Source organism: Myotis lucifugus, unplaced genomic scaffold (genome assembly GCF_000147115.1).
Source record: "Myotis lucifugus unplaced genomic scaffold, Myoluc2.0 scaffold_68, whole genome shotgun sequence".
In the NCBI taxonomy this organism is placed as follows: Eukaryota; Metazoa; Chordata; class Mammalia; order Chiroptera; family Vespertilionidae; genus Myotis; species Myotis lucifugus.
Window position 1 is genome coordinate 2,451,277 of NW_005871116.1, and position 15,939 is coordinate 2,467,215.

The 15,939-nt window shown below is 40.1% G+C and overlaps 1 protein-coding gene across 1 annotated transcript in view; it reads right to left on the reverse strand.

Moving 5' to 3' along the window:
• NUP155 (nucleoporin 155) overlaps nt 1-15,939 on the reverse strand; it is a 46,548-nt gene that overhangs the window by 5,351 nt on the left and 25,258 nt on the right. The window contains 14 exon segments of the mRNA XM_014457042.2: nt 921-1,031; nt 1,932-2,052; nt 2,982-3,095; nt 3,977-4,106; nt 5,504-5,658; nt 6,412-6,516; nt 6,714-6,867; nt 7,747-7,882; nt 8,519-8,657; nt 9,336-9,527; nt 10,781-10,911; nt 13,335-13,435; nt 15,067-15,145; nt 15,148-15,157. Coding sequence (XP_014312528.1) covers nt 921-1,031; nt 1,932-2,052; nt 2,982-3,095; nt 3,977-4,106; nt 5,504-5,658; nt 6,412-6,516; nt 6,714-6,867; nt 7,747-7,882; nt 8,519-8,657; nt 9,336-9,527; nt 10,781-10,911; nt 13,335-13,435; nt 15,067-15,145; nt 15,148-15,157 — 1,678 coding nt within the window.

The window sequence follows — 15,939 nt, forward strand, 5'->3', positions numbered from 1 at the left end:
CATATATATATATATACACACACACACACACACACACATATATATATATATATATATATATATATATATATATGTATATATATTTTCTTTTTCTAATCAATGAAATGTTAGAGCAGGTAGTACTATACTTATAAGAAATAAGGGTATGCTTATAATGGTTTTCTTTCTTACCATGCCTAAGGAACACTAAATCAGAGATGGTTGCCCTGGCAGGTTTCGCTCAATGATTAGAGTTGGCCCCCAGACTGAAAGGTTGCGGGTTTGATTCCAAGTCAAGGGCACATACTTCGGTTGCAGATTCGATCCTGGGCCTCGGTTAGGGTGTGAGTGGGAGGCAATCAATCGATGTGTCTCTTTCACATCCATGTTTCTCTCTATCTCTCCCTCCCTTCCACTCTCTCTAAAGATCAATGAAAAAATATCCTCAGGTGAGGATACAATTGTTGATTCTATTGTTTTACAGCTGAAGAAAATACGACATGTTGACAAATGATTCGTAATAGTTACGGCCACCTACATAATGATTATATTTAACATATTACATTTTTAAGACAACTACCCACTATTTTAAAGAAAAATATGCCCTCAATATAACAAGAGTTGAATCAATCAGAGACTAGCCATTCACAAAACACCAGCCATTTTAACAATATTATCCCGATGGTCTGTTAACCAACACTATCCAAGATAGATATATACACTTGGAAGGTCAGTCAAAGAAAGTCCCACACCAAGCTATTCATCAACAAATCCTGCTGTTCTGGGGAGGGCTTTCTTTTAGGAGAAGTAGAAGTAAACTGCTCAACTAAACAGCAACAAAGATGCAATTTCACTCTAAAGATAATTATTTTTCCATGTCAATGAAGAAAACCATCGAAAGAAAAGAAAGACCCCGGCCAGCGCCTGCCCTTCCTGCTCACCTAACGGGAAGAAGCGAGGTGTGCCCGCATACATTTTGCCAAGGAGGACGATCTTCAGACTCAGGGCGTGCATTCGATCGGAAGAGCTCAGTGCCACACTTTCATTCAGTTCTGAAAGACAGAGACATGTCCTTAGAAACCCAGATGACTTCTAATGTGCAGTGTTCAAACTGGCTATTTCATTGTTTCAAGGAATAAAAAACCCTAGACCTGACATTCACGTAATATAATGAGCAGATCCGGTATTCTGTCAGTTTCTGATATACTCTCGTCTTCCCAGGGCAGTGGCGAGGAGATTCTGAGAGCAGTGTCCCAGTCTCGCTTACTAAGCAGCACAAACCTGAAATGACACTCTCTGAGAGTCCTCCCCAATGTTCACTGGGATCATTCTCTGGAGCAGCAGTTCTCAACCTGTGGGTCGCAACCCCTTTGGGGTCAAACGACCCTTTCACAGGGGTCGCCTAAGACCATCGGAAAAACACATAATTACATATTGTTTTTGTGATTAATCACTATGCTTTAATTATGTTCAATTTGTAATAATGAAATTGGGGGGTTGCCAAAACCCGTTTGGCTCAGTGGCTAGAGCGTCGGCCTGCGGACTGAAGGGTCCCAGGTTCGATTCCGGTCAAGGGCATGTACCTTGGTTGCAGGCACATCCTCCAGTAGGTGTGCAGGAGGCAGCTGATCGATGTTTCTCTCTCATCGATATTTCTAACTCTCTATCTCTCTCCCTTCTCTCTGTAAAAATCAATAAAATATAAAAAAAAAGAAATTGGGGGGTCACCACAACATGAGGAACTGTATTAAAGGGTCACGGCATTAGGAAGGTTGAGAACCGCTGCTCTAGAGGACCCCCCCCCCCCCCCATGTCCAGGGTCCCTCCATGCTCGCTCTGTTTAGCACATACAAGTTGCCTGAGCCCTGCCCACCTGAGCCACTAGCAGCCTGTGTCCCTCTACCAAGTCACTAAGTAATGTATGCTACATGCACCTATAAGTGCACACTTACCTTTCTCTATGATATCTTGCCAAAGTGTCTGCACCAATATAGGGTCTGAATAACCGGCACAATGAATTATTGCAAGTTTACACTCTGCAAGTTTAAACGGGTCAGCAAATTCCCCATAAAGCTGTAGGAGAAAATGTCAACGTTATATATCCAATCAGAGGTCAGGGTCCAGAAATTAATAGTGAAAAACTACTTGAAAGTTCAAAACCACCATAGATTTTATCTGAAATTCCTAAAATATGAAATAAAAATATGATGATGTATAGCTGGTCATAGCTATGGGTTAAAAGTGGTGAATGAATGGCAAGTACATCCAAAGAGATTCAGCACGTGTGCATTTTTTTCTTGGCTGGAAGAGGTCATAATGACTTTTTTTTTAATTGATATATTTATTCATTGATTTCAGAGAGGAAGGGAGAGGGAGAGAGATAGAAACATCAATGGTGACAGAGAATCATCGATTGGCTGCCTCCTGCATGACCCCTACTGGAGATCAAGCCCACAACCCGGGCATGTGCCCTTAGCCAGAATTGAACCCGGGACCCTTCAGTCCACAGGCTGACGCTCTATCCACTGAGCCAAACCGGCCAGGGTGACTTTTCTTTTAGAATTGGTGTTGTCTAAAACAAGGTTTGCAGAAACACTGGCAAATCTCAGGGTGCTTAAGGGTGCTGAAGCCATGTCCAAGAGTAAATGAGGAAAGAACCGCTAGAAGACACAGAGAGGCTTGGGAGATAAACAAAGATGCTTCTTGTTCAAGACAAGAAGTGAGGCAATAACAGACCAGGCTCGAGTTTTACCCAAGCCCATCGACGCCGACAGACTCTTTAGTTACTGGCCTGGGAAAGGAACTCGGCTCTTTCTCCAAGTCGAACACCACAGCAGTGACTTGCCCGGGGACATGCTGCGAGGAGGGCTCATCTTACTCTGTGGGGGGAGGTTGCCCTTCCCCATGGGACAAAATACACAACGCAGAAGAAACAAGGAAGGTGTAGATGTTAGGTGGCTGCTGCTCGACTGCTACAGGAATTTCGCTGGCTTTTTCATTACCTTAGTTATGTCCATTAGCTCAGAATCCAGCTGAGAAATCGCATCCTGTACAGAAGAATGATGGGAGTACTGCCTTTGTAGCGTGTCTTGTATCTGCAGTTGGATCCTAGCAACCTAGTTCGGTTCGAAAAAAGGAAGTATTGATTTCATCATGAAAAATCAACAGGAACTCAAAGAAATGACTCCTACTATCTGACTTCATGTGCTAACGTTACTGTATTAATGGAGACTTCTACCATAACAGACTAGCAGGTCTACTAAAATCTTCAACATGAAAGATTTCACAGTCTTTACTGCCCACCCACACTGTTCTCCCAGAACTGTAGCCAGACCTCCCAGCCTCCTCGCAGGGAGGTCTGAACATGAGCCTCAGTTCCCTGCGAAGGACGCCAGTGAAAATGAAGCATGTCATGTCAGAGCCGAGGTTTTTAAGAGAGTGAATGTGCTTCTTGCATGCTTTCTTCCCTTCCTCCCTCTGACTGAAGAAAAGGTAAAGCCGCAGGTAATAGTAGAGAATAGAACTTGGATCCCAAAATCAACCAGGAAGAAAGCCACCTACCTGTCAACCAGAAAAACCCACTCTGGATTTTTGTGACTGAGAAAAAAGCGTTTGTATTGGGACCATTATACATTTGGGGTCTCTTAGTTAAGGCCGTTTAGCCTACTATACTCCATGTACCTACTTTTTAGCTTCCAGAATAAATGGCGAATGTGATATAATCTGCTTCATGTTGGAATCGTTGGGAAAAAAACCTTTAGAAGTGCCACAGAGAAAAGTTTTAAACTATAGCAATATCCTATGACCCAAATGCTGTGTCATTAAAATCTTTTACAATTTACACCTTGGTATGAAAATAAATGAAAAATAAAGGCAGAAGAAACTAAAATTAATACTGACTGCTACAGACCTATCGCAAGCTAGGGGAAGAAGGGAGTGAGTAACATGTGACTATGCTGTTCAGTGTGCACAAAGCTGAAGCGTCTTCCTCACTTACCTCCATTTTTTCTTCCATTTCATGAAGGAATTCCCCATCGGCAGCTGTGGAGGAGATGGCAGTGGAGCTTTTGGCACTAAGAATGGCTCGAGCAATGTACTCTAGTCGCTGCTGGAGTGAAATTTCTGTGCTGGGAGAAAAACACTGATATTTATTTATGTGAATTCTTAAGGTTTCAAAATACAAACACATTAGTCTGATGTACTATTTTAGACCACATGGACATAAAACGAAATCTGAAACTTGAAAAAATTATTAGAGGATTTCTAATAAGAGAGATCTACAACTGAAGGCAACAAATATTTATGTTTGTACCTGAAGAAGTAACTTCCTATTTTAAAACTTCAGTTAAGGATAGTAAAACTTGAATTCTTCTAGAATTAAATTAAGAATATCCCTTATGCCCTGGCCAGGTGGGTAAGGTGGTTGGAGCATCGTCCTGTACACCAAAAGGTGGCGGGTTCAATTTCCAGTCAGGGCCATACCCAGCTGCAGGCTGGGTCCCAGGTTGGGGCACGTACAGGAGGGAACCAATCGCTATTTCTCTCTAAAATCAATAAACATATCCTGGGGCGAGGATTAAAAAAAAAATATATATATATATATCCCTTTTTGCTCCTCATAGTCTTCACTTCTTTGCCTTAACATGGCCAAGACTACATTTAATCTTCTATAGAGCTAGAGTGACCACTTAAAAACAAAGAACAGACGTCACATGCTTTTTTAAACCCTCCAAAAGCCTTCTCTGACTCTTCCAACCTCATCTCTTTCCACTTGCTCCCTTGTCTTTTCTATATCCCCTCCTTGAATTTTAATACTTTCCCTGTTAAAACAGTGATTAATTTTTTGTTACAAAATATTCAGAAATTCTCTAATTATACATTTACTTCACACACATACACACAATTTTATTACATTGTCTTTTGATATAATAATTTAATTAGAAACCCCAATGCTTTCTTAATAGGATTTTAAATATATGTATTTTTATTGATTTTAGAGAATAACAGGGAGAGGGAGAGAAACACCAATGATGAGAGAGAATCACTGATTGGCATCGACTGCCTCCTGCATGCCCCCTGCTCAGGACCAAGCCAGTAACCCAGACCAGTGCCCTGACCAGGAATAGAATCATGACCTCCTGGTTCATGGATCGACGCTCAACCACACAGCCGGGCAACAGTATCCCAAGACCTTTTCAGTAACTTAACTCAATGTCAGAGTACAGAAAATTAGTCTGGAACTGGTAAAACATTTAACCACTTTAAGAAGTAGTTTTTGTCCTTTTAATTAATAATAATTAACTCATTGGTAGGAAGAATCCAAAGACATACTTTATTTAGAGAATTTAGAAGACAGTTTTACAGAAAAGGTCTTAGGTAAAGAGAAAACTTTAGATAAATTCAAATAAAAGCATACAAATTCTATAGATGTATAACCTGAACGAGTTTTCTTTGAACTGTGAAATGTAAATGTAACTAGACAGCTGGGTTACAACCATGCTTCCCAGTGGGGCTACTGCCCTACCTGTGCATGTCAGCCAGCTTGGACAGGACACGCGCAGCACTGCTGAAGCTCCTGTTCTTCTCGTAGTACCTCCAGAGCAAATCCATGTAACGGACTTTGTTTTGATCAACTTTGGCCATCCGGGAGAGATGTGGCTCCAGAAATGGGGACGTGAACTGGAAATTGTACAGTAATCCAGAGACATTTTCTCATCACCCACTTGCTCTTTACGTAGTAAATATAACATTTAAAGATAACGACAGGTGTTCCTTATTTTATGAATACATAAGCAAAATTATAATCCAACAACAGATAAAAGAGAGGGTGAATTTTTCGCATTATAAATGATTTTTTGTTTTATCACAGTTCATGAAAGAGTTGTTATGACAGTTACTTAGGCTGATAAAAAGAATTTACTGTAATCCAATTATAAATCTTTTTTAAAATATATTTTTATTGATTTCAGAGAGGGAGAGGGAGAGAGAGATAGAAACATCAATGATGAGAGAGAATCATTGATCGGCTGCCTCCTGCACGCCCCCTATTGGGGATCGAGCCCGCAACCAGGCATGTGCCCTTGACCAGAATCGAACCCGGGACCCTTCAGTCCGCAGATCAGTGCTCTATCCACTGAGCCAAACCAGCAGTGGCCAATTATAAGTCCCCTAATAATCCCTGAGAACACAGCTACTGAGTTCAGATTCTGAGCTAAAAGGGATCCTTGAAATGATCAAATGCCACATATTCATTTTACGGAATGAGAAGCACAGACTTAGGGTGTGATGTCATAGAGACTTAACGGTAGAGCTAAAAGAAAGGTTATGTCTCCTAATTCCCAATCCAGTGATTTCCATCCCATAAGAAAATCGGAGCTATGGTCTACTTTACCCACTGGGAAATTAATATTGGAATAAAAAACCATTTTTTACCTGTAGCAGCTTATCTGTAAGGTCAGCTTGGATTAGCCAATTATAAAGGGCAATACTAAAGAGCTCATCTTTGGATCGTTGACACAATTTAAGCATTTGTTCAAACTAAAAGAAAGAAAGAAAAAATTAGCACGATCAAGGCTCTGGACACCATGAACCCTGAGCTTAACCCCTGGTAAGAAATCAAGAATCCTTCCATGTTCTAAGAGTTACTACCTTTCCCAAGATGGTTAGACTAGTACTACCACACAGGAGTGCTAAACACACGTGTTTTTAGAATGAAAATGCGCTGTGTCCCTTACGTGGTGTCCAGCTTCTTCGTTGCTAAGCATATTGGGGTCAGAGGACAGCACCGGAGGCCCGGGCTTTTTGGGCACGCTGGGAGACTGGGGAGCAGCCTTGCTCTGATTCACCAGCTCCTGCAGGGTATCGGTAATGCACTTGTAGCTGTTTAATCTGAAAAAGGAGCAATTCCATTAATTACACAGTAACTGATTTATCTTCTTTAATTTTAAGTACACACAAGGATTGAAAGACTATTTTGGAGAATAAATATATGTATATGTTTGAAATTAAAATTAATAGAAATCATATACTTTTTCTTTTTTTAAACATATTTTTTTTCATTGAAGAGAGGAAAGGAGAGGCAGAGAGAGACAGAAACATCAATGATGACAGAGAATCACTGATTGGCTGCCTCCTGCATGCTCCCCACTGGGCCCACAACCTGGGCATGTGCCCTTGACCAGAATCAAACCCAGGACCCTTCAGTCCACAGGCCGATGCTCTATCCACTGAGCCAAAACGGCTAGGGCTCATATACTTTTTCAATAGGTTTGAGAAGCACTGCACACTCCCCACTGGGGATGTGCCCGCAACCAAGGTACATGCCCTTGACCGGAATCGAACCTGGGACCCTTCAGTCCGCAGGCCGACGCTCTATCCACTGAGCCAAACCGGTTTGGCTAAAAATCATCTTTTACAAAATAAAATACTTCACTCAGAATCAGAAATGGGGTTGGGGAAAAAGCCAGTTTTGTTCCCAAGCAAATTATCTCATTTAAAATGGACACTAATAGAGTCTCAGAAAAACCACAGAATAAAACATTTATAAATTCTTAGGAATTTTTACCAGACTATAATTTTATCCCTAGACAAGGAATTACACTCCTGATTCAGACCTCTGATAAAAGAAGTCATTTTAAAGTGAAAGCATAATAAACAAATAAATAAATGAGTGATTAAAGTGAAGTATATTGAGTTTTATAAGGGTTGCAGTTGGAATACTGTTTCCCCAATACTATCAGTCAAACGTTCGCAGGTACTAAGACGCACCTTTCTTGGAAAGCCTGGAGCCCCAGGAGGTCCTCCTCTGGCTCTCCGTGCTTGTAGAAGTGCAGCCCGAGGCCCTGCGGGTCCTTCTTCTCGGCGGCAGTGAGAGAGAGCTCCACCACACCCTCATAGAAGCGCACTGACGGGAAGAAACGGACAAGACGGGGCACGTTAGGCTGGACACGCTTTGTTCTCAGCTCCCTTATAAAAATACTGACCAACATCATTTTGTTTCTATTATACATTAGTCACCCTCGTGACAATATCACATAAAATATTTCTGAAGAGTCTGTCAAAGAATAAGGCTGTACCAGTCCTAAAAGGCAGCTATATTTTCTTCACTGGAAAAAAATCTTTGTATTTAAAAGATCCAGCCAGAGAGTTTCAGTTTCTTGTTGAAAAAAATCCTGGGATTCAAAACAATCCCCCTGGCTAAGAGTTACTACTTTTATGTTAGATTTATTTTTTAAGTAAATTTTAAAGAGAGCAGGAAGGTAATATTTTAAGAATTAAAACTTTTAAGCATCTTAAAATTAAACGTAACCCGGAAAGCAACCTTATACAGATAGTAGTGTAACTGGACTGGGGCTGAAACACCGATGTTAAAAAGTTACATATCTGAAGATATAAAAGAAACTATAGCTTTTTCAGGGGCCAGTGCAGCCACCACAAACTGAGACACAAGTAACGAACTTCCTGCCACCCTTGGGCCAAGGAGCTGAAGGAAGACATGACCTGTCCCCAGGTGAGGTGGGAAGAGCAGTGTGTTTCTCACCTTGTCTGTACTGAGCACAGACATTAGGAAGGTCCACTTGATTGCTGATTTTCTGATACTCCTTTAGTGATTCCCTTAACATTCTTTCCTTTTCAATCTTATTTTGAACTTGTCGGGAATGTTGGAGAAGCTCATTTGCCTGAAGGAGAAATGACAAGAACTTAAAAAGATATAACATCAAGCATATAGATGATGCTGTCAACATAAGTTTTAGACTATGTCTAAATTTACATCTGGTTTATTATAATCAATAATAAAAACAACTCTATAAACTTACTTCTTCTTAATTTTAGGCAGAAAAGTTTTTGACCAAAAAAATCCTAGCTATTCTTAATTCCTCTGACAAATATGTTAAGCAAGATAGCTTTTTTTTCTGGTAAATCTCTTGTCTAGTCAATACATTATTTGGTCAGCAGGCAGTCCACACGGTACTGATTTTTTAAATTACTTCCACCTGTAGGAAAGGATCAATAAAAATTGCCCAATTAACTCTGATTCATTACAGACTAACTTTAGGTTTTAGAGAATTTCCTTAATTTCTAAGGAGGGGCATATGTAACCATCGTTTTTTAAAATATGGCCTAGAAATACCATCAAAGATTCTTTATGAAAAACTTAAATATAATGGACTTTAAGAAACCAGGTATTCCAACCCCGTTCTTACACAGATGAGGATTCTGAGGCCAGGAGAGGTTCAGAAACCTATCAAAGGTATGAATTAGGCGAAAGGTGGTTCCTGACTCCAATTCTAGCGTGCGGTTCACACCGGGGAGCCTCTTCTGTAGGAAGCCCTGAAATGGGTACCCAGGCCTCCCACCTTAGAACAGACTGCGTCGTCGGTGCTGTACAGAAGGGGGCAGATGTCCTGCAGGTGTGCGCTGATGCCGTCCACGGCAGCGTTGTCTCTGATGTAGCAGTTGATCAGAGAAGCAATTAATGCCCCGGTCAGCTCTTTGTCCCGGATGACCAGATCTTTAAAGGTGGTGATTTTCAACTGCTCCTGAAATTCCTAGGGGCATAAAAAGAATCCTTTCTTCTATCCACTACACAGGAATATCATATTTCCTCACAGAATCAAATTTCTTTAATAATTTAACCAAAACATGAACAGACTTCATAATTCAAAAGAGTCAATACACAAAAACTATACAAAGGAACACATTTTTGAAATTATCATAGAACCATAGAGAATTGGGAAAGAGCCCCCAGTCCAAAACGCTCACTTCACCAACGAGGAAAGTAAACCCGGCAGAGCCAGAGCCAGAGGCAGGGGCAGGGGCAGGGGCAGGGGCAGGGGCAGGGGCAGGGGCAGGGGCAGGGGCAGGGGCAGGGGCAGGGGCAGAGCCAGGTCTGCTGACTTCAGTCATGACCAGGAAAAATGGTCAATGAGCTACATCAAAAAACTTGGGCTTATGTCTTTTTCCTAAACAAGTTAGCATTCTATTATTCAAGGCTTTCTAGTGTTGGAGTTTAATCTCATTTTCAACAAATCTGCTTGTTAAAAATGAGTTCCAAATTGTTGAGGTAATTTTTACTACAATAAATTATTGTTTAGTGATTTGCCTCTCACACGTGCCCGCCAGGAATTAAACCCCAGACCTTCCGGATGACACTCCAACCAGCAGAGCCACCTGGCCAGGGCTAATACTTCTTTTTACCTCCCAACACAACTTATTCTACCTGGTATGGAAAAGTTCTCGTAATTATCTTAAGGGTGTTTTTTTTAAAGTATGTATTTAAAAGAAATAAAAGCACCAAACAAAACACTTTGGACTTTATTGAAAAGAACTAGGGGAATGACTTTGAAGCATAAGAGAAAATTATTTTGATATAAAATATGTCAGATATTGCCTGGCTGGTGTGGCTCAGTGGTTGAGCATCAACCTATGAACCAGGAGGTCATGGTTCAATTCCTGGTCAGGGCACATGCCCGGTTGCGGGCTTGATCCCCAGGGTAGGGCTTGCAGGAGGCAGCCAATCAACGGTTGGTTCTCTCTCATTGATGTTTCCATCTCTCTCTCCTTCTCCCTTCTTCTCTGAAATCAAAGAAAATATAAAAACAAACAAAAAAACAGAGGCTCTGACAAAGTGAATCCCTCAATCTTTAGTGCCATCTTCCTATGACATACTAACTTCATCATAACCTAAATGCTTCTGAAATGATCCCCACCAAACCAAAGTGTAAGATTAAAGCTCACTCCAAAGAAAACAAACCAAGCAGAGGATTAACGGTATGGTCTTGCAGGAACAAAAACACCCTACCTTCTGCAGTTCACCTACAATGACCGTGAACTGATGCTCACAAAGAAGTTTCCACAAAGCCAGGGCTTGGTATGATTTTCGGACCAATTGCTGGATCGCCTGAAGTGAAATCTTTTCACTCACTTGAGCCTCTAATTACAAATACAATTAATAAAGTTTTTTCAAACGACATAGGTTGTTTTATTTCAAGTACAACAACACTTTACCTCAAATAGAAACAACTATTAAAGTGAAATCCTCATTGTTCTTCTCCCTCCCCCATCATAGGCAACCATGAGCACAAGTTGATTTCATGTTCTTATCCTCTATTATATACATGTGCATTTGTGTCTGTACACATAAACAATAACAGCATTGCTGTTTTTAAATAATTTATTTACACCATAGCTTTTTCCATCAGTTCTATTTTTGTAAGCTAGCCATAGCAATAAATATAAATCTAGCATGTTTATTTTAATTGCTGAGTGTTCTATCGTGTAAAGAGGCTAAAATTAGGTCCATTGTCCACTTAACATATATTTGTATTTTTTCCAGTTTTCTTACTAAAACTATAGCAATAAATACCCTTAGAAAAGGTCTCCGGGAAAGTGCAGTGAGGTTTTGCTAGGAATGAGTTTCTTAGACCTGGACTAGGAAGCATTGATAAGTCATAAAATCAATTCAGTTAGTCAATATAGGTTTTAATTTTTTCTTAAAGAGGAAGTGTAATAAAAAGGGAAAAATTTAGAGTGTGAAACAGGTAGAGTTTTTTCCTAAAATTTGTTTCAGTTGCATGTGTTTGCTTTTAATCACCTGGGTCATAATGTAAAATGTATTTTTTACTGTGAGAAAAGTCTGGTAGACTGTTCCAGGATGTACACCTAGAAGGCAAACGGCTGGCTGTGAGTGTATAGGCTTTCTCAGCTTTTACTAGGTATGACCAAATGCTCTACGAAGTGGTCATTTCCGTGATTATTGCCAGCAATCTGAATGTTCCTGTTTGTGTAAATCCTTAGCAGAATGCGTGCACTGTCAGGCTGAAGGCCTTATTCAAGTACTGAAAAAAGAACTGACAAAATAGTGAACCGAAAACAAGGGCGAGCACAAAGGAAAGAAAGTACCTCGGGGTGTAATGGCTGGGTCTTCATGAGCAAATATAATAATTGGCTCAAAAAATAGAAGACAAGATAACAAAAAAATTAAATCTCAGGCAAAATTTAAGCAATAATTTATTATTTCTCCGACTCATATCTGGAATAATTGATAATGCAAACTTTTTAATTGCCTTACTCTTTCTTTAGTTATTACTATTAAATAGATAAAAACACAACCAAAAACCTGATTCACTTTTTAAAAAAATCCTTACCCGAGGACATGCTTATTGATTTTAGAGAGAGGGGAGGGAGGAAGAGAGACAATGAGAGAGACATCAATGTGAGAAACAGCTACAGGTTGCCTTCCCATACACACCGACCGGGAATGAACCTGCAACCGAGGTATGTGCCCTGACCAGAAAAATCGGACCTGAAACCATTCAGTGTAGGGACAACACTCCGACCAACGGAGCCACGGGGGCCAGGGCTTGATTCCCATTTTTAACTCTATAAAGAAGTGTCACTAATCAAATCAAACCACAGTGATACCAGTTCACACCCATACGGATGGATATTATTTTAAAAATTGAAAAATAACTGGTGCAATGAAGAGAAACTGGAACCCTTGGTGCACTGCTGGTGGAAATGTAAAATGGTGCCATTGCTATAGAGAACAATATGTCAGTGTCTCAGAAACCTAAACATAGAATTACCTTATCACCCAGCAATTCCACATCTGGGTATTTAACAAAAGAATTGAAAACAGGGACTCAAACTTACGTTTGTATACCATGTTCACAGCAGGACTGTTCACAGTTCTCAAAAGGTTAAACCAATCCTAGTCTCCACTAGGATGGATGGATAAACAAAAGTGGTATATACACATTGGAATATTATTGTTTTAAATAAAGAAGGGAATTCTGACATGCGAAACAACATGAATAAACTTTGAAGACATTATGCTAAATGAATTAAGCCAATCACAAAAGGATAAATACTGTATCATTCCACTTGCAGGAGGGACCCAGAGTAGTAAGATTCAAGGGACAGAAAAAAAAAGGGTTGATTGTCAGGGGCTGGGGGCCCTGTAAAGTGGGGAGCTACTGCTTCATGGGGTTCAGTTTCAGTTTGGGAAGATGAAAAAAGTACTACAAATGGACAGTGGTGATGTTTGCACAATGTGAATGTATTAATAGCCACAATTATACACATAATAGTAGTTAAAATGATAAATTTATATATCTTACAATTAAAAAACTCATTAAAAAAAAGGTGTGTATCATGTTTTCTGGAGGATGGGAAAAAATGTATGGGCTGAAAGTTATGAAAATACATGACATCCATACTGTCCACTTTCCCCAATCACACTGATATTTTAATAAAAAATATGTTACCACAAACAAGATCTTTATTTTCTATTCAACTGATAAAACTCTTTACTAGGGTTGTGTACATTTCAGTGAGCAGAAGCAGTAACTTACCATGAAACTTCCTCTGCAGCTCCTGCTGCATCTGCTGGGTGTTCCCATTCTCAGGACGCATGAATCCGATCAGCCTCTGCGGCACTTTGGCTGCAGTACTGAAACAGAAACTCCAGAATGTGCATTTGTGTTTCTCACAGCGTTATCCAGATGTAATTCATACACCACATAATTCAGCAATTTAAAGCGTACAATTCACAGGATTGCCCAATTATCACCACAATCTAATTTTAGAACACCCCTGATTAACCGTCAAACCCCATGTCCCCCTTCTCCCACCTCTACCCTGAGCAACCATTCGTCTTACCCGCTGTGTCTATAAACTTACCCTTTCTGAATATTTCATATAAGTGAACTAGAAAATGTAAATACTTTTCCTCTGTAGATTAGTGACATAGCACTGGCAAATCAATGATATTTTAAACTGGAAGTGTTTGGTTTTTAAAAAAATATATTTTTTAATTGATTTCAGAGAGGGAGGGAGAGGAAGACAGAAACATCAATGATGAGAAAGAATCATTGACCGGCTGCCTCCTGCATGCCCCCGGCTGGGGATTAAGCCTGCAACCCGGGCATGTGCCCTGCCTGGGAATAGAACCATGATCTCCTGGATCATAGGTCGATGCTCAACCACTGAGCCACGCAGGCTGGGCAACAATTTTTTTTTATTAAAAAATAAAAATTAAGCAATATACAGCTTGACCAGGAGCAGTGAAGAGCCCTTGCTATAGTCTCCAATACCTTTCTCTGCTACAAGAAACCAGGGCTCCCTGCAGAAATGGCTGACTTCAGGTCTAGGGCAGGAATTTTACCAAATGAGACTGGAGGCTCTTTTCCTACTAGAAAGCAAAGAAGCTGCCGAAGATTATTGTCAGAATGATTCAAGAGCAACCCAGAGAGGCAAAATACGGAACAGTTTTGCATGAAACACCTACAACGGACTAAAATAATAAAACTCTAAGTGTTAATGTTACTAAATAAAAACCTCAACTGACGGCAGGGGCCAAGATGGAGCAAGCCTGCTGCTGCCTCGCTCACTGACGATACTCGGAAACCTTGGACAATATAAGGAGCAACTACTACCTGAGGCAGAGCCATAGAGACAGCCAGATTAGTGGCTGCCAGAGAATAGGGGGAGGGGAAGGGAGGCGTGATATGGACTAGATGTTGGAGTCCCACCAAATTCCCAAGCTGAAGCCCTAATCCCAAAAGTAATGGTGTTGGGAGGTGGGGCCTTGGGAGCTAAGGAGGTTTAGATGAGACCATGAAAATGGAGCCCCATGATGAGATTGGTACCCCCATCAGAAGGTACCAGAGAGTTGCTCCCATTTTCTCTCTGCCATGTAAGGACACAGCAAGAAGGCAGCTGCCTGTAAACCAGAAAGTGGGTCCTCACCAGAACCTGAACATGCTGGCACCCTGATCTCAGACTTCCAGCCCAAGAACTATGAAAAATAAATGTCTGCTGCATAAGCCAGCCCATGGGATTTTTGTTACTCCAGCCTAACTAAGACAGGGAGTGTCTACTAATGGGTACAGGGTTTCTTTCTGCACGATGAAAATATTCTAGAATCTTAGATAGTGGTGGATGATGATTGCATACCCTTGTGACTACACTAAAAACCAATGACCTGTGTATTATAGAAGGATGAATTTATAATATGTGAATCATACCGCAGGAGAAAAAAAGAATAAATAAATCCCTTTTATTCTTACTTTGGATTTCCTAGTGGTATTTCCTAGTGGTCCTCCCGCAAACTGGGAGTTTCTGTCTAGAAATTCTTGCAAGCCTTTTAGTTCCAGCAGCACCGACTACTTTCAATCTGTAAGAAAGAATTTTCGAAAGTTTAAAACAGTGAAAAGGCATATACTAGTATATGAAAAACATACACTGTATATCTATAACCAAATGTAAACTTTAATCTTGAAGTACCCTAACTTCATAAGCAGTAAAATTATTTCTTATATCAATTCACTGTTGGTGACCAGAATCAAGGGTCAGGTACCACATCCCTCCCCTCCTCCTCTGGTTTGATTGAGATATAATTTACAGACAGTAAAACATTCAAATCTTAAGTGAGTATTTTATTAACTTTTTGCATTTTAATACAGTCACAGCCAGACTACAGTATAAAACATTTCCAACACTCAAGAAAGCTCCCTAATACCCCCTTATTCATTCCCTCTCCCAGGCAACTACTTTTTTTTTTTTTTACTTCTATCACTATAGATTAGTTTAGCCTGTTCTTGAACTTCATATAAATGGAATCATATACGATAAGTACATGCCATTCTTAGAAATGTGAACTGAGAAAAATTATCAGAATCAAAAAGATATTTGATATCTTTTCATTTAAAAAAGAATAAGTTTAAAGTAAATTGCATTCATATTCCACATCAAAAAAAATCTTACTACCCAAATTTATGATAATACATAGTTGTATAAGATGCTTTCTCAAAGTAATCTAGAATGTAGGCAAGTACATAGAAATTAGTACTGGGTCCATGACTGGATATATAAACAAAGTATTTAAATAGTAGCTTTAAGCTACATTGAGTAGGACTTACTCTAACCCTCACAAAAACCTCATGAGGGAGATATATT